The sequence below is a fragment of the Sebastes umbrosus genome, chromosome 1 (genome assembly GCF_015220745.1).
Source record: "Sebastes umbrosus isolate fSebUmb1 chromosome 1, fSebUmb1.pri, whole genome shotgun sequence".
In the NCBI taxonomy this organism is placed as follows: Eukaryota; Metazoa; Chordata; class Actinopteri; order Perciformes; family Sebastidae; genus Sebastes; species Sebastes umbrosus.
Genome location: NC_051269.1, coordinates 29,545,447 through 29,572,425, shown reverse-complemented (window position 1 = coordinate 29,572,425; position 26,979 = coordinate 29,545,447). Strand labels below are relative to the sequence as shown.

The 26,979-nt window shown below is 37.9% G+C and overlaps 1 protein-coding gene across 2 annotated transcripts; it reads right to left on the bottom strand.

Annotated features, from left to right (window-relative positions):
- Window positions 1-1,492: 1,492 nt before the first annotated feature.
- On the bottom strand, window positions 1,493-25,677 carry kdm5ba (lysine (K)-specific demethylase 5Ba). Of its 2 annotated transcripts, none has more exons than XM_037773065.1 (27): window positions 25,354-25,677; window positions 19,223-19,300; window positions 18,792-18,914; window positions 18,484-18,654; window positions 17,412-17,537; window positions 16,981-17,074; window positions 16,757-16,857; window positions 16,421-16,579; window positions 16,147-16,266; window positions 14,462-14,620; window positions 13,314-13,495; window positions 12,955-13,117; window positions 11,939-12,058; window positions 11,360-11,554; window positions 10,750-10,931; window positions 9,259-9,383; window positions 8,957-9,107; window positions 8,495-8,615; window positions 7,879-8,234; window positions 6,354-6,492; window positions 6,087-6,266; window positions 5,831-5,989; window positions 4,875-5,294; window positions 4,697-4,787; window positions 4,407-4,594; window positions 3,969-4,304; window positions 1,493-2,612 (listed from the first exon to the last, which is right to left on the bottom strand). In XM_037773065.1, exons 1-27 carry the CDS (start codon window positions 25,504-25,506, stop codon window positions 2,475-2,477), a joined length of 4,530 nt encoding a protein of 1,509 aa, XP_037628993.1. In that variant the 5' UTR covers window positions 25,507-25,677; the 3' UTR covers window positions 1,493-2,474. The 2 variants fall into 2 exon arrangements, with proteins under 2 accessions (XP_037628993.1, XP_037629002.1); XM_037773074.1 differs by having other exon boundaries at window positions 3,969-4,283.
- Window positions 25,678-26,979: the final 1,302 nt, after the last annotated feature.

The window sequence follows — 26,979 nt, the reverse complement described above, 5'->3', positions numbered from 1 at the left end:
TCTTTATGTGTACAAAACAATCACTACAAAAATACATTGTATTACATTAAATAATTACACTAAATAATGTATTTGTCAAGTTATTATTGCCTATGGTCAATCATTGCTGTGACTATCACTGCCCTCCCGCGGTGACCACGAGTAACTACACCTCTGTTTACGTTGAAAGTTTTATTTTATTTTATTTACTCAGGAACTGATAATACTTAAAAAAATATATAAAAACATTATTCAGGTTAAACTGGTAAATAAAAACATCCAGTTGCTAACATGTTTATATAAAATCACTAGTTTTAATGTCCTCCAGTGGTCACAGGTAGAAACTGCATCATATAATTAGTCAAGCTAGAACTATTACAGACTTAAGTAGGAATAATATAGTTAATGTTGACGCACCGTTTGTTTTGGTGGCTCCGGTGTAGATGGTGTGCCTCCAACACGTGGCTCTTTGTCCTCTGTTGTCACCAAAACACTGCCCAAAAAAATAACACTTCCAGTCAGATATATCAATTTTCACATTAACAAAAGTAGGAGCTGCAGCTCTTCAAATAAAACACCACCAGCACCATTCACCATTCTCCTTGCTCACCTCACTGTGTGCCACACCTGAATCAACTTTAGTCTACACTTAACTAAACACTGGCCAGTTTAAGAATCACCTCTGTACACTGTCATGATAAAGTTGATATTTTAACCACAATAATCAAAATGAAGAGTAGCAGTAAAAACTGTATGAGACAGCATCATAAATATGCATGCTGATATAGATTGTTTTGTGGCAACATCTGCAAGAAATGGTGGCCACTCATTGGCCACCATTGAAAAGACTCCAACATTTATCAATACTGATTATATTCTTTAGAGGTATCAATAAGATATCTGTATGTTCATAATAGTATCTGTATTTTTCATATGTACTGTGTTATAAAGTTCAAACATCATGTAATGTGCTAAAAGGTATTGGACTCAAAACTATCCAATTTTACATAATTTTGGACCATTATTACTATACATTATGCCCAAAAACTTGCTATAGCTGAATAATTATTTCTCGTCTTGATATTTCTTCTGACAATGTTTACCCTGTAAAATCATATTCTGTAAATCAAAAGAGCAGAATCAGAAACCTGAACATGGTTTCATCAGTGCGTAACAGCGCGCATTAGTTAACCACTTTTGCCCGCTATTGTCATTTTAGAAAAGCAAACTTGAACATCTGTATGTTGAAGAGGCCACAGCAACACAGTCAACAACATGGAGCTGATGCATGAGAAGTGAGGAGAGGGGGGAGTGAGGCAGTGTATGGATGACCCATTACCAGGTTACTGTAGTTTATAATAGGAAGATCCACCGATGCGCATTCAGGAGGTTCATATGAAACAAAAATATTTTGTAACTGTCTGAGATTAATTTAAAATCAAGCCACCTAAAATCTACTGCAGACAGATGATAATTTTTCCTTTCAGCACTATGAGGATTGACGATTCCAGGAGTGGGAACAAACATTTTTTTTTTTATTTTATAATGCAAACTGCAACATATGAATTATATTATTTACCCAAAGGAGCAGAAAAAGGTCATATACCCGTGGCAAGTAAATCACACAGTCTGTGTTAAATCTAAGTCCAACACAATATTTCCATCTAAACCATAAAGGGAAAATCCACCCTAAAACAAAATGTACATTCCTTTGATGTCGGACAGTTCATTCTCATTTTGTGAACATTATCAAGTCTCACCCAACGCACACAAGACTCTTTTTTTTCCTCCGCAGACATCACAAACGGGACCCAGACTTTATATCAAAGTCAGTGATTTGTTAAGGGATAAGGGCAAATATTCAAGAATTCAAGAAGCTCAGACATTATAGCATCGTTGCTGTCTGGTTTCTGATTCAAGTTCTGTTCACAAATTTTAATTGAACTGTGTAATATCATAGGACTCATAAAGTGAATTCTTCAGGGTTTTTGCTTCAAGAAGGCATCCTATAAAAGAAGTTATAAGCACAAATATAGCTCAGGTGAAAACTGAACCTCAATTCATCAGTTCAGTTATTGCTTAGATAAATAATATTTACTCTACAAGAGAAAGATAAGTTTCACATTGTTCAGATGTATGTAAAAAAAAAAAAAAGAAAAGCAGTTCTAAAATGTGATGTCAAATTGACTTTTTTTTCTTTTGGTTGAAAAATCCCTGCGCTGTTGAATCATTTACTATTTTGTACATCTGCATCAAGTCCTGGAAAGTTTCAGAAAGGATTAGTTGATTGGCTGAAAAAAACAGCCACGTGACGAAAACAGTGACAGAAGTCTTTTGTAACTCTGGAAAAAACAGTAAATAGCACCAAGTTCACTATAAGGGGCAAAGCCAGAAGGTAAAGGGGGAGAAGCCACAGGAGCGCACAGAGTTCAGGTGTGCACGGAAGTGCTGGGGCTCGCAACAAAAACTGATCCTTCAAAGTCGCTTTTTGGTCTTCATTCTCCTCGGTCGTAGTCTGGCTGTGTGCAGCTAATGCAAACATAATCCTCCTTCTCTGCTCGCTCAGCAGACACTCCGACGCAGACCTGGTGGAACCACTGATTGCAGCTGCCGTCACATTGGACCCAGTTTACCTGAAAAGCAGCAACATAAGAAAAAAACAACTTAAAATCCATAAATCAGTTAAAACTCCTGCATTAGATCTGTTCAAATTTACCAAAAATGACTTTGTATATTCGTTCTAAATTAAACATACTTTCGAACTATTAAATTTTTTGCACATAACGTCCCTCACACTGTGTCCTAGCTGGCCGCGAGCGACGCTGAACTTGTCAGACGCACGGTTTCTATTTATTCCTGTTGCTTATTTTGAAAGCTCCCGACGGACGAGGAACGACTGATTCGAGAAGTTGAAATGAGGAGTTAATATCTATACGATACCTCCTCATTTCACTACAAAAACCTAAATAAGGAGGCAGCTGGCTGGAGGGAGATCACCAGGAGATCACCTGAAAGGTTGCTACTCGCTGTTGGCTATACGGCAAGTCATTTCCAGTTAACATCACAATATAAAACGTGTTTTCTGTTTAAAAAATACAAACATCAGAAGACAGTGAGTATCACTCACCCATCTTTTAAGTGGCTGCGTCGCCAGTCTGAATATAGAATATGAATAGTCCGTAGAATAAGATGTGTAGGACAGGACGTCTGCAGCAACACAATATTTAATTTGAAATGGTATTTTGACACATATTTCACCTTTAACAAATATTGCAAGTATTTTAAATCCTGTGATTTGAATATTGCAGTCGGCCATACTGCAATTTCAATAACATTTTTGATTCATTGTGCAGACATACCTGTTTCTATTTATTCCTGTCACTCGCTTTGAAAGCGCTGCAACAGACGAGGAACGACTGACATGTGAAGTTGAAATGATGAGTTATCTATGCGACACCTCCTCCTAAATAAGTAGACAGCTGGCTGGAGGGAGATCACCTGAAATATTCCTACTCGCTGTTATATGCTGCTATATTGTAAGTAATTTCCAGTAAATAGGCCTATCACAATATTAAACCTGTTTTCTGTTTAAAAAGTACAACCGTCGGAAGATAGCAAGTGCTATTCACCCATCTTTTAAGTGGTTACGTCTCCAGCGTGATTTCGAGTGCACAGCTGATGGTTTGTTTACATGATGTAATGTAACGCTTGTTGTTAGGACACAGTGTCACTCTCTCTGCGGCCGAGTTCTCTCCATCATTACTGTCGTTGATGAATTATTCCTCGTTCAGCTTGACCTAACGTTACATTTCATTTTCAGTTAATGAAAGTGACGTTGTGTGACTCCCGTCATGTGGTGCATTCAGGACAGCGGCGATAGTGATGCTTTTTATTTTATAATATCTATATTTTTTACTATTCAAATATATATTTGAATTTAAAATATTCGTTGCCAGCCCTATCCTTTAGTAGACTGATATAAAACTAACCTCGTCGCCCTCTGGCTCTCTGCACCACGGTGCAGCACACAGTGAGAAGTCCTCCTCTGAATCTGAAGCAGCGGGGTCAGACACCGTGTGTGTGGGAGAACAAGTCCGCTTGGTTTCTTCGCTCCTCTCTTCGCTGATCTCTTCGCTCCTCTCCTCTTCTCTCCTCTCTTCGCTGATCTCTTCGCTCTTCTCTTCGCTCCTCTCTTTGCTCTTCTTTGACTTCTTTTTGCGGCACTTCTTGGCCTTCTCGCTGTGCTGCGAGTCGGAGCTTTCCTTACGCCGCTTGGTCCTTTTGCTCCGACCGTTCACCGCATCCTTTTTGAGATTGGAAGCATACTGTGTTAAGACATAAATATTACAACAAGTGTACCAAAAAGTAGTGATTGTGATTGAGAATATGATCCACAAGCAACAAACTCTGCAGTATTCACACATTACCTTGTTGTGGTGGGGGCTCCCTCTCTGAGACGGTTGGTCCTGTTCTGTGTTGTTCCCACAGGGGGCGCTTTGTGAGAGCAGCGGGGCCAGTTTGTACAGCAGGTATCTGTACAGCTGCTCCGTTTCAGGCAGCGTGACCTGCAGCAGGAATCCCTCCACCATCAGCTCCTCCAGCTCAGGACCGAGAACTGTGACAGACATGATGAGCAGCGGAGAGTTCAGAGGTGAAATAAAGAGAAAAAATGCAAAGTATGCGTAGATGCAAAGTGCTTAAAGCTTAAAACACTCACTCTGGAGCGGGACAGACTGGTGCTCTGTATGAAAAGATGAACCGTTTATTTCCTGAGTCAGATGTGAAGATATTCCAGGTCCAACTCTCCCCTGAAACAATAAACAATCAACTTGAGAGATAAAGACTCATCAATTCTACTGTATTTACACTGAGCTATAAAACGTGTTTCCACTGACCATCTTTGAGACTTTCTGCAGCACTCCCTCCGTGCAGGCCTGCTGAACTCTGTGCTGCCATCGCACCGTCCTCTCGATGAGGAAGCGCAGCGCGTCTCCTTCTGGCAGCCGAACCCGTATCCTCTGCAGCGAAGCCAACAGGGGCAGCACCTTGTCCAGAGGGGGTTTCCTCGACCGCTGGCAAAGTGGGCAGAGCCAGGCTTGGCCGTACTCGAGGTCTGCGGTTGTCGTAACGCAGCCGCAGTGAAAAACTTCTCGACAGAGCTCGCACTGCATCATGGCACCCGAAGGGGCCTTTTGGCAAACGCAAACACTAAGTGCACAACAGTTTTCAGCAGGAACAAGCTTGGACTCATTGGAAGCACGCAGAGCCAACAAGATCTCCATCTCCCTCTGGCGGACCTCAGCGAGAGTGGCCATCTGTCAAGGAAGAACATAATAAATACAAATTAAAGACTGATCTCATTCAGTACATAAATACAATGTTTCATCACCTGACAGCCAAACATACTGCTGTTAGAAGTTCTAATAATATATACAGGGGTATATGTATTGTTTTAATGTAAAGTATGCTTCACAGCCTTTACAGCTTAAAGCGCCCAGAAGAGAATGTGGAACATAAACTGCTCAACCACCAGAAGAAAATATGGCATATAGAGTTATTTAGAGCCAATTTGGATTTGGAAGTCTCACTGAAGTGTGGTATGCATTTCAATGAGCAGACTCAAGGTCACCTGGACTTTATGCAGTTAAAGCACTTCAACTTGAGTCTTAATCATAAAGTTTAGATTTTAGGACAAAAGGGTTTCTTGCTAATTTATAACAAATTTTACTGTTAACACAATGCAATCATGAGAAATGTTGTTAATAATCACTATTTAACAGTTTTTGATGACCCTAATTATACTGTAACACATATGTACTGAGAAAGAATAACATACTGCAGCTACACTCACAGCAGAGGCAGAGTCCTTGCTCTCAGAGAGAGCTCTCTCCACGTCACACAGAGACTCCAGTTTTGTTGAAGATTTTTTACTGATCTGTGTAGCTTCTTTTGCTTTTTTAGATCTCGACTTCTGATGCCCGGTCCCTACATCACATCTCGGACAAAGCACCTGAAAACATAAAAGCAAACACACACATTATGTATTGGTCCTCCGGTCCTTTTGGGAAACAGCTTCTAAATGAGCCCAGTTACTAATATCCGTTTACCTCGAGGAGAGAGAAAGGCAAGCTTTTCAGTAGGAATGTCTTTGCTGCGCTCTCCTTCCAGGTCTGAACGTCACTGACGAGGGCCTCCAGTCGACTCAGCGGGTCGAGCCTCACTGGGATGCCCTCCGCCCTGAGAAGCAGCTCATAGAGGCTGTCCAGCACAGGAATACGTCCCCCGAGCTGCAAGCGTGCACACACAAAATTTATAATCCAAACTCAACCATCTCAGTGATTAGAACATTCAGCTTACGTTTAAGTATATTTCACCTGAAGTGCTTCGGCTTCATGGAGCCATTTCTTGGCCTTGGTGATGACATCCTTCAGCTGCAGACAGTTGGGCAGATAGGCAGGGATGTTTTCTACTTCTTGTAGAGCGGCGTCGAGTGTTTCTATGCTGTGATACGGCCTGTGAAGAGACTTTAGCTTTAGTAAATATGTTCAGGTTTTATACAATGTCTCATGTTGGAGTGTCATTTTATCTTTTATCTTGTGTTTCAGTTTTGAATCTTAGGGCGCTTTCACAATCAAACATTTGGTTTTAATCAAAATCTGGTGTTTGGGCAGTTGTGAACGCAGTAATCGTACTCTGGTGTGGACCAAAACAACCGGTCAGAGACCGCTTGTGAGAGGTGGTCTCGGACAGTTTCCAAGCAAACCAAAACGCAGGCTGCCTGTGGAGGCATTTGTTGAGATGGACACAGGTAAACAACAGGTTAACATGAGTGGGAGAGGACTGACTGTTTGCTTGACATCTGGGCTGAAGAGAACATACAGAATAAGTCATAAGTAATTCGGGATAAACTGGAGGAGGGATTTGTGCGCTCAGTAGATCAGTGCCGAGTCAAAGTGAAAAAACTTTGACAGCAATATTTAAAAGTTTTTGATTACCTGCATAGAAGTGGCAGCTCTCGAGAAGAAAAAGATAAATCCGCTCCTTTGATGACGCCTCTCAGTAAATTATCTTTTTTTATTTGGTCCAATTTAATTTGTGCACTGTGAAACCGAACCAGACTAAATAGAAAACGAACCAAAAATACTTCACTCTGATTCGGACTAGCCAGGGTTTATGACAGACTGCATTTTTTGATAGATTTATATAAACATCATATGAGGTGCTTGCTATGGCTGTTTGGTGCTTCACAGTGTGTAGTCTCTGTGGAGCCATCAGTGGGTTAAACACTATCACAACACCATGATCCTCTTTATCCACCATGATCCAGCTCTGCAGACTTGGCACATTTCACTCTACACTGTCTGAAGTTAAAGCTGATTTCACGTTTTCACTTCACTTCTGACTATTAAAGAAAATCATTGATTTAGAAAAACAAAGTATGAATTCATTGTTTAGAAAAACAGACGTTACTATATTTTAACAAAGTTATTGTAAGTAATTTCAGAAGTGGAACCAAACCGGGGTGTTCCTGAATTCTGATTAATGTCATTTATAGAAGAGACACTCAGAACTGGTGAGGCGTAGGTGGGGTAGAGTGTCTGTCTTCGCTGTAGTTGTAGGTCATTATGTTTTTCTTCGTGGTAAATTGATATATTATGCTGAAACTTGGCCAGTCTTTACAATATTGTTTCAGAAGATTCTTTTATATAAAAAAGGTTATAGTAGGGATGGGAAAAAGCTGTAGTATCTGACTTTAGAACCTGGTACATGGATCACAATTTCATTAAATTACTGAGTACTCCAACAGCTTTCCCTCACCCCCCACATAAACCACGGCCAGGGAGTGCCACAATAAAAATTAAAATCTATGGAAAAACGACCGAAGGTCAGTGTCCTCACCTGGCTTCCATGAGGCTGAGCACCCGTTCCTCCCACTGCTCCGACACCGTCAGCAGCTCCTGTAGACGAGCCATGGCTCTCTCCACAGAGCTGTGAGGGGCCAGGCCCACGCCCTGGTCTATCAGCCTCCTCATGGTGTCCAGACAGAGGCTCTCTGGCCGGTTGCTGGCTTGCTGCACGGCCTCCAGCCAGCGGGCCTGTTCCAGTCTCTCTCTCAGCAGGGGCAGCTGAGGCAGCTCCACGTCCAGGCCCAGGCTCACGTCCAGCAGGTCCTGCAGCTCCAGCGGGCTGGGCGACTCATCAGAGAGGAGACGCTCGCTGCGCTGCTGGAAGTCATCCACCCGGGTCAACAGGTCCTGGGGGTCACATTTAACAGGCATTAAGGGACGGCTATATGACTAATGAGACAAGACTTCATTCAAAAACAAAGCCAAATCACATAAACTAAATATTCAGACATTGTCAGACCTCAATGTGAAAGTGTGATGAGTGACACAGAAAAGTGAAGAGCTTTAATATGTGCTGATTTTTCAAAGTAACCAATTCAACTTTAATGATGTTTAAGATTCAGCTAGTCACGTAAAGAGGTTAATGCGTCTAATCAAAGCTTGCCAACCTTCAGTAAAGGAGCCTGTCGGATGTTGCACGGCAGGTTGTCGAACTGTCGAACAAAAGACCTCAACTCCTCAACGGTCAACTCGTTGTGGTTTTGAGACTTTCCTCCTCCAGAACGATACCTGAAATACAAAAAACAAACTGTTCCAACAGATCTATAAAAACAATCATCAAAATGACAGAATTGTCTTTAACAGCTTAAATACAACAAAAGTGACCCCTGTCTGGCAAGTTAAATAGAAAATAACAGTAAATCAGCCCTAATACCTCCTATAATGATACGATGGAATCAATAACAATAATAAAGATAACTAGAGTCCAGCTCACATCAAAACATACTGGAAAACTGGAGTTTCCTAGAAGTAACAGTAAAAAGATCACTTAACTGATTCATCATTATATAACTAAACAATGTCGGGTGTGATGCATTATGAGAACAATGCCAAATCTCTTCGTGTCGTACCTCGTCTGCCTCTTTCCATTGAGAAGCTGTTGGGCCATCACAGCCACTTTATCAGCCTCGGAGGCGACTGTGCGTAGCTGATCCAGGAGGCTGATTTGTGGGTACGCCTTCGTTTCTGCCTGCTCCACCAGGCAGTGAAGCTCTTCTAAACCTGACCAGAAAGTAAGAAATATAAGGCGAAGTAATATAATACAGTGTGGCTGGCTGACAGAGTAGCAATAAGTCTATGCTTAAAATTAGAAGGCCATATTTGGGATAACTGAGTTTTGTAGTATTTTGCATTTTCTTCATTGACTTCTAACCTCTTTTCTTGCTTCCTTTGTTCTCCAGGATGTCCTGCACACTAAAGTGCCAGTCTTTATAGGACTCTGCACGCAGCTTCACTGATGCCATCATGGGATACAACTCATCCAGTGTGAACTTGTAACTGAAGGGAAAAGACAAAATGAGGCAGAGGACATTCAATAATGAAGGTTCAATAAAAAGTAATGTTTTTTTCTACTTTGCCAAATGTAAAATAACACTTATGTCTAAATTTACTTTGAAACCGAACATAAGAAGTCAGACAGACTTTTTTCTTTTTACATTTAACAGCGGCTTTTCATGAGAGTGGTGCTGCATTCACAGGCAATCAGGCAGACAGCAAACTGGATATCATTTTAGTGTACGAGAGCAGGACAGTAAAATTAGGTGTGGCCGGCAGAGAATACCAGCAGCGGTAATGGTAGACGCCATTGCCATCCAAGGTTAAAACATTTGAACTTTTTGCCGTCCTTTGCGACAGAAGTTACAACCGGATGTTACGCAGCTCCCTCACACAAGAAGAAAGTTGTTTATGTTTGCAATTGAATATCACGAGAAATCTGCATTTTATAGCTACATGCATTACTAGAATAATTACATAAAATAAAAAACTATTTTTTGTAATCAATACAACATTACCGTAGCAACATATCATTATGCATGTTTGTTTTTTCATGCGTTTGTTTTTTCTGTGCCGTCCAGAAGGTATTGTCTGTCTGCCATCTGCCTGATTCCATGTGAATGCAGCATACGAACAATAAACTACAACTAATGAATGTATATTACTGCAAAACCAAACTGCTTTGATGTTTATATAACAATGCAGTCTGAACTTAATTTTTCGGCAACATGTAAAAATGTGGGCTTTTTAGAAAACACAAATTGTATCTGTTAAGAAATATAAGAATTATGATGTTTTAAATCATCTAATAAGATAAAAAAATAATAAAATTCCTCTTTTACTACATATTCCCATGTCACTGCCTCAGAAACTGCACATTTACTTTCCTGGTGTAATCTTGTCACTTTACTCTGTGATAGAAATATTTCATTGCAGACAAAAATGCAGGGCTCAGATGAGTACTCAGAATTGAGTGCTGCGTATTGCACAGTTTCAAGTTACTCAGTTAAATGTCTTTATTTCACTCTTTATGTAAGAACACGTCAGCAAAGCTGCCCATTTCTGCCAGTTTGATTCTCGTACTATTTTTTACTATTGTTTTGGGAGATGATTTATTTACAAATTGTGTTCGGCAATATAAAGCAGCTGTGATTTTGTGTGATTGTATTTCTGAATGACTTCATTCAAATTTAATACAAAAATACAAGTATTTCCTTTTAGGAAAGCATTCAGGAAAAACCTGATGCAAGTAGCCCTCAAGATTTAGCTTAGCTGATGCAGATGATTCATAAATAATAGTACTAAAAATAAAACACAAGTCAAATTCAGAGGTGAGTGTATTCAGTTGTTGTGGTTACTGAAGACTCACTGGAGTGTACGGTTGCTATGAGGACAGGAGCAGAGGTCCCGGGTGTGGTACAGACAAACCATCTTGCCAGGACTGCAAGCGCAGGTGATGCCAGACAGGTAGCAGGTGGTCCGACACTTGCAGCACTGCCGCTCCTCGTCTGGGAGCACCTCATAATCAACTTGTCGAGATTGCACCACACCCTGGGGAAAAAAATCACAGTCATTAGAGCAGCAGAGGAGAGAGAGGAAATATATGAGACAGATGTGCAGACAAAAAGAAATACTTCAAAAGTTCTCTCTAATGTATCCTTGATGACACTTCATTAAGGGTGTATCAGCTTTGGTACAGTATAACTGCCCCAAAGGAGCTAATACAACAAACAATTTGCAATTGTTCTAATCTGTTTTGTTTCCATACGTAAGACCATAGTGAAAATCAAGTCATTGTGTCCTATTAACCATTGGTAATGATATGTAACTTTCCATATCACTCACTTTACATCCTAGATGTCTTTAATATGTGCTGAAATACTAAAACTACATCCTGCCATTATTGAACTTTGTTAATCTTCTGAACTAATAAAAAAAAAAGACACATTAGAGACAAAATAAAGACAAGAACTCCTAACCATCTTCTTAATCCTCTCTCTGAGTTGTTCTTCTTCTTGGACCATCACAGTCATTTCCTTCTGCACTGCTGACGCCAGGTGGACTTCCATGGTGTCTGCTTTATAGGCCATGTTACAAACCATCTCGTCATGTGAGAAGACGCAGTACCTGCTCAGCTGGCGATAGTGTGTCACACATTTACGGCCGATGGGCATCTGTCAGAAAATATATAAGAGTTTAGGAGTTTGAGTTTAGGAGTGATGGGCTAACAAAAAATAATGAGGCAGAAAAATTAATAATATTAACAACAGGTGTTGAGGGTTTATAAAATAGTTTTTAATACTGTTTTGTAAAGCCCTCTGCATGAAAAGCACTATACAAATAAAGCTACAATTATTATTATACATTTTTCCCCACTTTTGTTTTAAACCAATTATTATTGCCATACTTAAATGTTACCACTGTAGCAAAACATATTTCTCATAAGAGCTAATGAACAGATCTCCTACCATATGAACATCATGACTTTACAGCAACACAAGTATAAAAAAGAAGTGGTACTGTACAAACAGTGACAGGGTGATAACAGATTTTCTTACCCAGTCCATGGTGCAAAAGTTGACCGCTTCAGCAAAGTTGAAGCCCTGGTTGAATCCACTGTGGTAAGCTCTGGGGAAAGTGATGACAAACTCGCCTGCACATTGGTTGGTGCGATAGATCTAGTAATCAGTAAGAAAAGAAATGACAAGCTGTAAGTGTTTAACAGTCCATGTTTTTACACTTATCATTACCACGTTGAACCCAGCAAAGTTCTGATGTTTTGATTCATATTTTTTTTTCATCAAAAATCTAGATTTTGACTCAGTATGTACTTCAAATATACGATTTTCCCAAAAAGGGGCAAGACACTGCAACATGTTTAAGTTTTTTATTTACTTTATTGATGCTAGAGGAGCATTATTTTTGATTGACATTTAATGACGTACTTTCTGTGCCACTGTGATATTTTAAGATGCACAGATTGCAATTTTCTTGGCCTATTCCAATTGTTTAAAGGTCTGATCTGCTGATTCCGATTTTCTTTCTTTCTAGGAACTTTAATTGGCAGCATACACAAACATTTTTTGTAACTTTTCTTACATTGAAAATGAAATTCAATTGTATGTTCATAATAAAACAGTTATTTGATCCAAATGCTTTGAGGTTGTTGCTCCACGTCTTATTTTCGACTAGCAAGCTTTATGTGTTCTTCACTCGCGCTGAAAACTTCTACACCGAAGTGCATGTTGTGTTTGTGTTTGTGTTTGTGTGTGTGTGTGTGTGTGTGGCTGTACTGTACGCTGCAGCTGCCGCTGTGTGCGCGATGTGCACGTTGTGCGTGTGTGGTTGAGATGTTACCATCTGTGCGTGCGACGTAAAACTATCAAGCGGCACATGTGTTACAAAAAATCGGATATATGAGACTGATCGATGGCCGATCAATTGGTGCATCTCTTCTAGTGATATTTAAATGTAAGGAATTTTATCATCTCACTTAGTGGATAAAGATCTTGCTTTGTTTCAGACATTTAAATGTGATGATTAATACATGAGTGTAACAGTAAGGGCAGGTTACCGGGACGCCATTGTTCATCAGCGTGTTGGGATTCATGATGGTGACCAGCTGGTGAAGGAGGTCTGGCTGGGACTCAAACAGCTCAGGTGCCAAGTTCTTCATGACCGACTCGAGGTGCTCCGCGGCATAACCAGGAGCCCCGTACCACGTCTTTGGCTCTCCCCTGCAAATATAGCCAAAACTATTAGTGAAAAACCCTTAACCAGCATCACAACACACGTTTCTTTGAAAAATTAATCACATCTACAAAACTGTATTTCTCATGAAAGTATCAGATTTTTCTTTGTGTAAGAAAGTTAAACTTCCACTTTAAAATCACTATAATAGAATCACAATAGAGTTTAGAGAGTGCACTCTACCAGTGAAGGTAGTTAATGGAGTAGCTCCAGTGGTCCTCAATATGCCAGCAGAAGGAGGAGAAGCACATGCCCACATAGAGCCAGGGTAACTTCATCCCACAGATGTCGGCTGTAATGTGAGTCAGCACGGAGGAGTCCAGCACCGGCATGTTGTTCAGGTTCCAGCCGCTGCTCACGTAATGCTGCAGGTCACACACAGGTCTCAATACACTTCACTTCTTACTCAAATATAGCCTAGAGTCCAGCTGGCATTATATAGTAGTTATCACTGGGAACATTAGTCATAACATTATATCCAAGTCCTAAACTTTGGGTTTCAAGCCCTAATTAAGTCATATTGCACTCTTCACTTCAAATGTAATTTCATTTTAACAACAGAGTAACTGGCTCCAACTGGCGCTCAGTAACGTAAAGTTAGTTCTTCGTGGTTTTCTCCTGCAACTTGATTGCATGCTGTCGGATTGGTTCAAACAAAGTGGATCTGGGGAATTCAGTGTAAGATAATCAAATGCAAGTTCCAATAATATTCACCAAAAATAAAGGGTCAAGAGTTCAACAAAAACCCACTACTTTTCAGGGATTCAGCAATAGAATTCAGTTTAGTTTTTTCCACCACGAATAAGACCTCTTCCCAAACAAATAAATAAAGGATCTCTCAAATAGTAAATAAATCCAACATCTCCGACGCTGTCTGAGTTACCTCTGGTATCAGGCAGTTGATCGACTTCGTGCACACATATTTTAAATAACATACTTTTTAATCTTCAGTATTTCAGTATTTTCAAGTCAAAAGGCTGAAGTCCAAGCAAAGTCACGAGTCACTGGTGTTTAAGTCGAGTTGCAAGTCTTTTTTTTATTTTGTGAAGTTTAGTCTAAAGTCATCAAATTTGTGACTCGAGTCCACACCTCTGATGATTAATGTTCATGTATTGTGGGTCAGACTATACGTATGAAAAGTAGTGCACTATAATTTGTATATAACCAGTGTAATCAATTTGCATGTTTTTTTAGACATGTGGTATGACAAAAATCATCTTTAAAGGTTGTGGAGGTAAACCATTACAAAAATGTCCCCCTTTTACATCCCCATGATCGCTTATATTTTTCTTATTTATTTTTTAAGGTTTTAATAAAATGACGGATTGTACCTCATCCTCAGGAGAGACTTCAAAATGGCTGTTACTCGAAGGGAAACCACTCCCAAACTCCTTGGAGGCGATGTCTGCTCCGTACTCCACCGTGACATCGTCCTCAATGGTGCTGACGAGACGCCAGAACTCCTTCTCCACGAGCTCAGTGGGAACCATCTAAAACACCCAAGGAGATGACATGGTGTGATTATGTGCTGTAAGAACACAAGTCCAGAAACCAAAGCTAGTTTCATCACAAGATCAAACAAATTAAGAAAAGTGTTTCAGTGTTATCAACACGTCAGAATACTGTATGTCTGATGGGACCAATGACAAGAATGTCATCTTTTTCAGGAATTCAGTTTGACAACATTTTTCGTCTCAAATTCGTTGCCTCTAACCGCCTTCACCCTCTTCGTAGTAAGTAAGAGTATATTCACAGGACGTGAGTGTGTGCAAGAGGGGGGAACATCATCTGATAAGACTAACAGGACTGTCTCTGGAAGTGTGTTATCAAAGCATTCCATTGTTTCAGACCAAAGTTATAAAACAGAAGTAACAAAGAGTACAGGACTGTTTTCCTCAAAGATCTTCCAAAAATCTGCCCTAAGTCTCAGAAAACATGTTTGATATATAAATAGAACAATTTCAAATTATATAAATATTGTGTGTATTTTAATTTTACAAGGGTTTTTTTGAAAACACCTAATTACACCAGTAATGATGTCGGCATAACTTCTGTTTCCACTGTGCCAAATGTGCTATGTTTTGTATCATATTATAGCACAAGTCATGACAGATTTGGAAAAAATACTTTAAAATTGATAACTGGTTTAACATACAAGATATGATCAAATTTAATTGTTAATGAGCATCTGATAACAGAGGTGTAACCTTAAACCCTATTCACATGGGATTAGTATTACCAGGAGACCTCACATCACCCCCAAGTTTGTGTTTGTGCGGCGCTTTCGCACAGAATAAGTGAGGTCTGTATTTTACTCAAATTTACTGATATTATCCCTTGGATATGATGTCAAGGCATAATATCTGCTTATATTAAAATATACTATATAACATTTATATCTAATTTTATAAACATTATGTCGAGAAAATAAAAATTCCAAGAAAAACACACAACCCCAAACCACAGAAACGCAGATTCGCACATGACTAATATTATCACATGACGTCTGTACCTGGTGAAATATGCTAGGTAATTTGCGGTAGAATTTTTATTTGACAAATTATGGACATGGCAGATTCGCACGGGATTATGATCACAGACGACCTCCGCAATTATTACAAAATTACTAGAGGTCCCCAGGTTATACTAGTCCTGTGTGAATAGGGCTATAGACAACATATCCATGATAATTACAATATGTATCAATAGACATGGTTATCCATGTCAATATCCCATATTTAACCATGTATCAACTTTATTCTTCTCTCTGCGCAAATATATATACATATTTAAAAAAAAATCTTCACATACATGCAAGAACATGTATAGAGGAGCAACTTTCATCCAGATGTTTCCTACACATGGACTCTTTAACATCAGTAAACAGTGAGAACAGAATACAACCCACCATACTTAAAACCAGTGATTTAGATGAAGTGTAATTACCAACAAAAACATGTTGACTACGTAGAATGGAAACCACTTGGATGTCAATTAACAAGTGATGCAAACTCACATGAACTGGCATGTTGAAATAATCTGACTTGAAGGAATCGGCCATGTCTCCAAAAGCCTGCAGGGTGTAGCTCCTGCTCGCCTGCTCAAAGCCAAAGGCGACAGGAGGTTTGCCACATTCCTGTTAAAAAAAATAAAAAATAAAAAGGTGAAAAATAAGGTCAAGAAACACTTGGAGTTGTATTACATTCATGAATATCTGGCAGATGATTAGTCTCTTGTTCCCAATTATGAGCTTCTCTGGCAGGGTTTAGCTCCCTGAGGGTGCAGCTCACCTGAGCCAGGCACTTGGGGCATCTCCAGTCGCCTTTGGGGACGTCGTGGAGGGGAGGGATCAGACAGAAGATGTGATAGCTGTCATCACAGCCATCACACAACAGCAGGCGGTCCTCAGCATTATCATGGCCACAAACCAGGCACATGTACTGGTCCTCCTGAGGAGACAGGGCAATAGTGAGCGCTGCCTTTGTTCTGTGATGTGCAATTTTCTGTGATATGTGTAATTTACAGCAGAGTACAACACTACAGCATGGATACATGCTTTTTTACTGGCACAATATTGGAATTATAGTGATGTAAGCCAACATTTTAATACAAAACAATATACTTACTTTACCCGTGGGAGGTTTCTTATCTAATAGAGTTTCTTCATAATCTGTCGGATACTGATGTGCAATGGGCTCCCGTTTCACCTCAGTGACCGCCATCCTCACTGAAAGACACAGAGGAAGGCTCAATGGAAGCTTTAAGATTCTCCAATAATTTCAATCAGCATCCGACACATTCCCATTTTTCTCTATTATAAACCAAGCAGCACTGCTTGCTTTGTTCTTACCAGGCTCTTGTTTGCCAACATACGTTCCCATCCTCCTCCTAAGATTGGGACGATTCTCACAAACTGACCCCGGTTCGGTTTTAACACAGCCTCTCTGTCGGAGTCACAGTGAGAGTCAGAGAGAAAGAGACAGAGAGAACAACAGCTGTACATTTTACTGGGTTCACAATAACCTTTTACACAAGACAACTGGTGGTGGCTTCACTATTTAAGTGCAAAATGGCCACAGTCACAATATAGATTAAGATCAGCTGGTTGTCTGTCAAAGCGTTCCTGTGTGTGGATTGCATATTAATGAGAACATTTACTTTCACATCCAGATTTAAGAACACACTTTATCATACACAAAATGAATTAAACATGGCACAAGTGACAATGTCAGAGAGAAAGAGAGAGAGAGAGAGAGAGAGAGAGAGAGAGATGGGACTCACTTCGGATCTCATGCGTTTGGCTCGGCGAGCGATGCTGCAGGTCTCCTGGGGCTGGACAGACTGCCGCTGCGGCAGGTCGTGAGGGGTGTACTCCTTATCTTTAGTGTCATTGGTCAAGGTGGCTCTCTGCAGAGACAAGCAGGGTGAATGTGATGAAAAAGACACTCCACCAAATGGTGAACTACCCTGACTAAAAACTAAGTGCAACAAAAATCTACAAAGCCTCTCTTATCTTATTTTTTACCTGCATTTAAGCCAAATGAACAAAACCAATCACATACTCTCAAAACTATATAGTATCAAAGTATCTATACAACCTCCTCCTACCAGTCTCTTCATTATACTTCATCAAATACACCAAACACAAGAAATATAAAAGTGTGGAGCTAGAAACAAATCTCAGTTTCTCAAAGAAATCTGTGTGTTCCTTACATTTCAATATGGTACCAGTGATTTGTTTCTTGTTAGTTCTAGTTTCACACTGACTGAATGACAGTGAGGGCACCAGTGCTACCAAGTTCAATTTAAGCCACACCAATCGGTTTCAAAACAACTGTAAAAATGAAATATATGGTTGAATCTAACTGCGGCACACATTGCATTTCGATGAAAATCACAAATCTTTCAGGAATGTGATGCAGAAATACTCACTTATACACTAAAACCATACCTGTAGCAAAATATTTTAAGATTATTAAGGTATCTGCTCAATGAAAGGCCATGAAACACTGTTGAATTTATAAGATCCTGCCCTGCCTCAGAAAACACTCAATACCTGCCATTTCTATTCTCAGGACCAAACTGAGATGAGGTCAAAGGACCAATTTAACTCTATTAAAATAAACATTTTCCCAAATTATGATGCTATAATGTCAACTATAATAATACTGTGTGTGTTGAGCTGGTAGGGAAAGAGTTCTAGTCACTACCTATGGTTTATAATAATAATAATAAACTGTGTAGCTTGAAAAAGGCACGTAAATGGACTATGACTTCTTCCAATAAACATCCACTGAATTCTAGCTACTGCTGCTCTACTGGGAAAAGAAACCATAAGCAATTAGGGTCGTACAGGCTGATTGTCTCCAGTCTGGAACAGGTTATATGGGTAGAGGATCCTCTCATAGTGTGCCCGCAGATGAGAGCCAATAGCCTTGCCGGGAGCAAAGCCCATCTTGACGGATATTTTAGTCCAGCGGCGCTCTCTGCAGACGGCATCGAAGCCTCCCTCTTCATTCACCAGCTTGGAAAGGGAGAAATTACGTATTCAGTCTTGATGTGTTTTTTTATATATTTATATGTAAATAAACATTTTCTTGTGAATTTCTTTTAATATACACAAATACATCTTTATAGGTTACAGCCAGGATTTGCACGCACCTTATTCAGCTGGTAAAGATCCAAAATCTTTCTTTCCACGTGAGGGATTTTCAGAGTGCAACCTTGAAGTTCCCAGAATTTTGCTATTTGATCCAAGAAGTTGAGCTTGACTCTGGTCTGAGCCTAAAAGCATAGTGAAACAAAAGTTAATGTTGTGAATTGAACATTTCATTGTTAATTATTTAACAGTGACAACACAATAACTAAACAGGTTACCAAAAATTCATCAGATGTTTTGAAGCTGTAAATTGTTTGTTTTACATTTGTATTGTTTGGGGAAAATGGACAAAGACAGGAACATTGTAGTTATAACTTAAAATTTAAAATGCAAGAATAAAATAATCAATTAACAGGATTCTTTATTTGCCAAATACCCCATTTACACTTACTGCATTTTACATGTCTTAAATATATAAACATCATGAATGTACCTCCAACTCATTAAGTCTTTGTATCCGTGGTGTAAATTTCAGTCTGTCAACATCACAGGCAAATGGTGGCTGCCATTCCTGAAAGAATAAAAAAAAACATTTTATGAAGCAAAATGAAACAAAACCTTTGATGGATACACTGAAACAGATGTCTTTGAAACAAAATTTGTCAGAGAAAGTACATCAAGTTCAACAAGGCCCCATGTGATTGATGGGTATTTTAAGTCAAACTGCTCAAAAAAACGAATAAGGCTGGTTTTACTGTGGATTTTTTTGACAACAAATCCCATGAAAACACCAAAACCAAAAAATGTGCTTCTAGTCTCCTCAGCTCCGATTGAAGATTTAATCTTTAAAAACAGGTCATGAATATATATAGGTCTACTTTCTTTCTCTCTTTTTTTTTTTTTTAAAAGTCTAAATAACTTCATAAACCAGCTGGGCACTGTAATATTTTACCAAATGTTACTCAAACAGAAGAGATTTTGTTTTTGTTGCGGATTTTTTTCAGCCAGCGATTTGGTGCACTAGTGAGTATGCATGGCTGCAGGACAGTGTTTTTCAGGTTGACCTTTAACTATTTCTTGAACAAATAAACCATTCAGACTACCAGACATTTTCTTTGATACAGTTTGGAATATAGTTTCATGGAGTTCTTGACCTAAATGAAAAGGAGAATAAGTGGAGAAAAGACCTTTTGACTGTTGCTTCTTATCACTTAAATGTGATATTTTAAAATCTATCTTCAGATCCTCTTTACGGGCATGCCTGTAATACAGAGTCAAAATCTCAAACTAACCCTGGCTACACACATTCAAGAGACTGCAGTTATTCTAGTAAACCCACAGACTGTTATTAAAGGGCAGACATACAGGAGGTCATACGAGGTCTGTGCAAACATGCATAGATGCTGTGTGTAGGGAATCAGTTTAGTCAATATCGGTAAGCTAATAATGGTTGACTAAATGTTGTTTTTCTTTTGTCTTGTTTTGTTTTGCATGAACAAAACTGCATGGGAAATAAGTACTGTACAAGATTTTCATTCAGCTGCACACCAATGTTAACGCATTTAAAAATGTCTTCAAATGTTGTCTTATTCATCAAACAGCATAATTGTCACAAGGATGTGATTCCGTAAAACACACGTACACAAAAAAAAAAAGAAAAAAGAAAAAAAAGAAATCACATTGCTGCCTGTCACTATATGAAGGAGTTAACCACCACACCATCTGTCTTACTGACAGGCTCAACGCTGACATGTCTGATATTAATGCACTTGTCTTGCACAATGTATTAAAACAAACCTACCCACGCTAGACCACACAACTTCCTGCAAGACTAGAGAACATAGTGTCAGTGATGCCTCAAGAGTCAGCAAGATAATCTCAGTTTTACATCATTAAATGTGTGATACCACCACACCCTGCCGATTTGTCACGAGTTACAATATTTACAAATGAGAGAAAAACAACAAATTGCGTCCTTGACTATGATAGAAAGTGTGCTATCCTCACCGATATGAAGTTGATACGCTCTCATAGACTGACATACTTATATTGTTACTTTTGATATTTCTTCTTTCCAGGTATTTCTTAAAATATTCCCGAATCCCAGTCATTTCTGACACTGTGTAACAGAGAGAAATACTTATCTTAGAGATAATTTTCACATTTGTCCTTCAAATAGTATGCAAGAAATGTTTTCAGACAAGCGGTGTCTGATGTGTTCACAATCACAATTCAGGTTGTAATAAATTTTTTAAGAATTTATTATTTTGGTAGGCAAAAGTAACCATGAACACATCAAGTAGAATCTCACTATATTGAAGCACATCTTGAATATTTACACACCAAGTACAACCTGAGGTTTCAAGATAACACAGCTTTAGTTTACTGTTTGAATAGATAAAAGGGTTACTAAGGTATATAAAGTGCAGTTTCAGAAAATACACTTCAGTATACATTTTTGTTTGTTTTGCTGTGTGCTTTTTTCTTTTTGTTTACTTGGGAGTATAGGGGTGGAGGGAAAGGACGGGAGATATGAGTGTACGGTTATGTTTAGTTCACCCACTGGCGATTGATGATTATTATACACTCTCCCGAAATAAAAAGATGAAAAACAACAACAAAAACAACAACAACACATAAATCTATAAACTCAAAATAAATGCATAAACAGAACGTGTTTATAGCCACGCCTGCTCTGCCACAACACTGGATGGATGGTCACTTTGTCTTTAATGGCTCAGATTCTGGGCTCAACACTGTTCAGGCTTTCAGAAAAACCAGGCCACATACCAATCTAAATTAGATGAGCTGAATGGGCTTGTATCAGCTTTGTTGGCAAGATAAAGATGTTTTTCTATTAAGATTACAACTCTAAAGCAATTACTAGCTGCAACCCAAATCTACAATTTGGATCTTTAAATTTGTATTTTAAATATTTGCACAAAATTTGTATTTGATTTTTACATATTGAAGTATTCTTCATTCACTCTTAGTACAGAGTAATTTGTGGAGAATGAGATACTACAACTTGCTTTTACATAACCAAATGAAGCTATCAAGTTTTGCTTTAAAATGACCATGTTCACATATTAAAGCCAAACTCCGGCTGACACTACATTATTGCATTGAAAAAGTGAATGTGCCAAATTGGCAAGCAAGATGTGTAAACTGATCATGTGACTTGATTCAACTGAGCCTGTAAACTAGGCTACAGCTCTGGGTCTAATTCAACCATCACAATATTTCTTAATGGGTATAGAAGCATATAGTTAATTTTTATATAAATAGACGACATTGTCTTTAAAACTGACAACCTGCTGCATGCAATGTTACTCCGGGATTAGCACTATAAAATGTAAAATGTTGCACACAAGATTTACTGGGTCTCGCCAGGCTTTTTTTCTTGCTAGGGATGGAAATGCTGGTCAGAGTAGGGACAACAATAGCCGCATTAACACAACCTTATCATCTGTAGACAAAGCTGGATTAGAACCACAAAATGTCCAGGCACAAAAGACAAACAATCGCTTTGAAACATACGGAACTGCACCAGTGGGTTTTTATTTTTTTTTACCATCCTTCACACACACAAGTCTGACCACACCAGTTAAGAGTGCAAGTGCAAATTTAGTCTGAACATGACAAAGCCTTTCGCCAAGCACAAAATGACAAATACTAGTGGTGAGAAGTTAACCACAAACAGCCTTATGATGAAAATCATTTGCATATGTGCTACTGACATCTACATAGTCAAAATGTGATCCGTGCAAAACCTTGGGAGTAAATACTGACTGCACACTGTGCATCCACAAACCACTGATCAGAAACAGGTTGTGCAATGTCTTCTTCCCTTCTAAAAAAAACTATTTTTGTTTATACTAGAGAAAATGAAACAAAGAAAAGATCTTGGTCCAGATCACATGTAAATAACACAGGGTGTGACATGTACACAGTGTGAACCTTTGCCAGAAAAGCCTCCAGGATGCCCAATATCCTCATACAAAACACAAATCAAACATAAAAATGACACACTTAAAAATGTTGCTTTAGTATAAAATCCACTCTCATGAACTCAGAATCAAATTGCTGAAGGTTGGGTTTTTTTTGGTTTGTTTGGCCCACACACCACCCTGGAGCCAAATTTTGGTGTGAATGTTCAGTAGAAAACGCTGGTGCATGACACAGGGCTGCAGACAATGGAGCACAGTGTAGGACAAATGGTGGAGTTAAAAAATGAGATTTTTGTATTCTCCTTTTGGTACATGCATTAGTTTATATACCAGTATGTATATAACCAAGAAGCAGGCATTGTATTTGAACTTTTTGGACATGCTGCTTTTCACCATATGGCTTTTAGTTTAAAAAAAAAGAACGACCGTGCATTTTAAAACCTGCCATAAAAGATGCCAGTAAATACAGACGACCTGCAGTGATAACTTAAAAAGCTGTTTGGGCTAGAGTGTAGTATAGGCTATAGCTTTCAATTTGTACTGCACAGTTATATCTTTGATTCTATTTTATTGTATTTTTTTTGTTTCTTTATCAAGTTTAAAGTAGTTGTTGGTATGTACATGTATTTAGAGATTTGTAGATAGTGTTTTTTTTGTACCTACCTCGTGTCTTTTTGTGTGAGTGATGCACATTTTTTTGTGATCTATGCAAACTGCTGCCCCCTTTCAGGGATCAATAAAGTCAATCTATCTATCTATCTATTTCTAAATGATAAAAAAATCTCTTCATAAGAGATTTTGCACTAATCAAAACAATGCAGTAAACAGGATAACCAACAGTTTCTTGCTCTATCCCATGTAAAGATAGACTATCGGCATCCAATCTTTGCTGAAAGCTTTTGCCATTGCCTTCTTTTGTTTACATGAGCTGTGCACTTTCAGCCATGCCTTCAAATTCAGGTTTCATTTTGGATCAGCAAACACCAAGCAGTCCACCCGCCCACCCACCCTTTTTTGGGTTATATTGCAGCCCACGTCCTGTTTAGGCCTTAAAATGGGCTTCCAGCTTCCTTATTTCTACTTAAAATAAGTCTCATGTTAATTTATCTGATGGCATATAGATTACATACAATTTCCACCCATGACCATAATGTTTTTAAAACGACACACAGAAATTATGTCATCAGTCATGGGAATATAATTTATCCCAGCAGATTTTGCTCCTTTATCTAATTTGCATGGAAGCTTGGACACACCCTTGAATAAATATCTTCCCTCTTCCGTCACATCAAAAAATGAGGTCAATGTGAGATTAATTTTAATTATGTCCATTTTAGGAGAAAGTCTATAGCTAAAACGTTACTTCATCTTTTTTCTGTATCATTATTATTTGTATTATTATTTTTTTTCTTCTATTTTTATATATATATATATATATATATATATATATATATATAAAAATAGAAGAAAAAAAATAATAATACAAATATATATATATATATATACACACACACACACACACACACACACACACACACAATTGATTAAGCATATATATATACATATATATATATATATGTATATATATATACACACACACACACATATACACACACACATATATATATACACACACACACATACATATAATATACATGCTTAATCAATTGTATATATGTATATATATGTTTTTATTTTGTTCTTTTTTATATATTTTTATTTATTATTGAATTGCCGTTTTGGCAATATTGTTCACCTGACAGTCATGCCAATAAAGCAAATTGAATATATTTACATGCATGTTATTTTTAAATATCTATATATTGTAATTTGCTTAATGAATTGTATATATGTATATGTATATGTATATGTATATATATATATATATATATATATATATATATATATATATATATATATGTTTTTGTTTTTATTTTGTTTTTTTTAAATTTTATTTATTATTGAATTGACGCTTTTGGCAATATTGTTCACCTGACAGTCATGATCAATAAAGCAAATTGAATTGAAAGAGAGAGTAGCCGTTGAAGCTCATCTCTTCTCTCCATAAACAGTTGGTCACCGAGCACGTACGTAACCGTTAGTAGCCATCGTTACGTACGTAACCGTTAGCCGTCGTTACATGACAAACGGCCGCTTAAAACGGGCCTGATTAACGGTAGCTAGGTTACCTCATACTGGCTTAAATCCGTTAAATCCCGTTGGGGAAAGTTACCATAAACATTTAATGTTTAAAAGCAAATTATTAGTTTAATAAATCGTGAGGCTTTATTTCCGTTCGCCCAGAGAGTCCAGGAAGCATTTTGCTGCGCTGACTGTAAACACTCTCCTTTTTATATTTGCATACAAACTTTGAATTATTTTTTAAAAATCATTTTCTTTAAAGCTGATTCTTCATCATAAAATACATTTGGAGGTTAAAAACTTGGGTTAAGACACTGGTTTCTTAGTGTAAATAGTGCTTCACCATCGTTGATAACACTCCTCTGAGCTCTGAGGCTAACTGACAATTCAACTCAGGGAGCCGCAATCCGCCATGTTGAAACCTGTCTTTAAAAACACACACAACTTTGCCTGCTTCAGTTATCAACAGCAACCAGCACACCTCGCTGAAAACAAAACAAGCCTTTCATAACTGTTCAGAATGAAGACTCACCGGCGGTGGTCGGACCTTACAGATGCCAGTTTTCTCTGCAATAGCTCGTATTTTGTTGATGTACGCAAAAGGGTCGGCGAATTCCTCCCAGCTGGGCTCAAAAACAGGGCACTCCGGAGGGGGAATGAACTCATTCAGCTGCGGTTGACTCATCGTCGCATCTTCGTTATGACTCTCAGCTGAAATGTTTTGTTTGTTTTTAAAGGGGCTTCCTGACGCCGAAGTATGCTATGAATGTCTTGTCTTTCAGTTCATGTCCACTCTCCACTCATTGAACTCAAAGACGAATTATCTAGTTGGAGACGAGAGAGGGTGACAGCCAGAGAATGTGTTCCTCCGCTGCACAAAGTAGACCTCTACACAACCTACAGTCTGTTTGTGGTTTATATCTCAATTCAGTTTGCTTTATTGGCATGACTGTCAGGTGAACAGTATTGCAAAAGTGTCAATTCAATAATAAATAATAAATAATAAAAAAAATAACAAAATAAAAACAAAAACATATATATATATATATATATATATATATATATATACAATTCATTAAGCAAATTACAATATATAGATATTTAAAAATAACATGCATGTAAATGTATTCAATTTGCTTTATTGGCATGACTGTCAGGTGAACAATATTGCAAAAGCGTCAATTCAATGATAAATAAAAATAAAAAAGAACAAAATAAAAGCAAAAACATATATATACATATATATATACAATTCATTAAGCAAATTACAATATATAGATATTTAAAAATAACATGCATGTAAATGTATTCAATTTGCTTTATTGGCATGACTGTCAGGTGAAACAATATTTCAAAAGCGTCAATTCAATAATAAATAAAACTAAAAAAATTAAAAAATGAAAGCAAAAACATATATATACATATATACAATTCATTAAGCAAATTACAATATATAGATATTTAAAAATAACATGCATGTAAATATATTCAATTTGCTTTATTGGCATGACTGTCAGGAGAACAATATTGCCAAAGCATCAATTCAATAATAAATAAAAATAAAAAAACAAAAACAAAAACATATATATATATATATACATATATACAATTCATTAAGCAAATTACAATATATAGATATTTAAAAATAACATGCATGTAAATGGAAGAAAACAATAAAGATGTAATCAATGTTTGTTGTGTCACTAAAACAAACAAACAAATAAAAAACAATTAATAACAATATATTGCAATATCAAAGTATAAATGTAAAAAACAACAAAAAAAAACATGAAGTAGAGGAGTAAATAAAAGACAGAGTGTGAGTTACATCTATTATGTGTTGTTGTTGTTGTGGTTGTCTCTTAGGCTGTGACATGAACTGACACATCCTGCAGCTTCTATGGCGATGACACTATTTTCTCCAAGTAGATGTATTTTATTTTGGTCAGAGAGGGAATCAAAATCTTGGAGTTTACATTTAATTTTTGTAAAGAATTGTTTCCTAATCTCTTCATATGTGCTACATTGTAAGCAGGAAATGTGTCTCTGTCTCCACCTGTCTCTGTGGACAGAGCTGACAGCCTGTCTTCTCTAGGCAGCAGGTCTGCACTATTTTGGGCTATTATTTCACACTGATTGTGTGTATAATTGTTTTTAC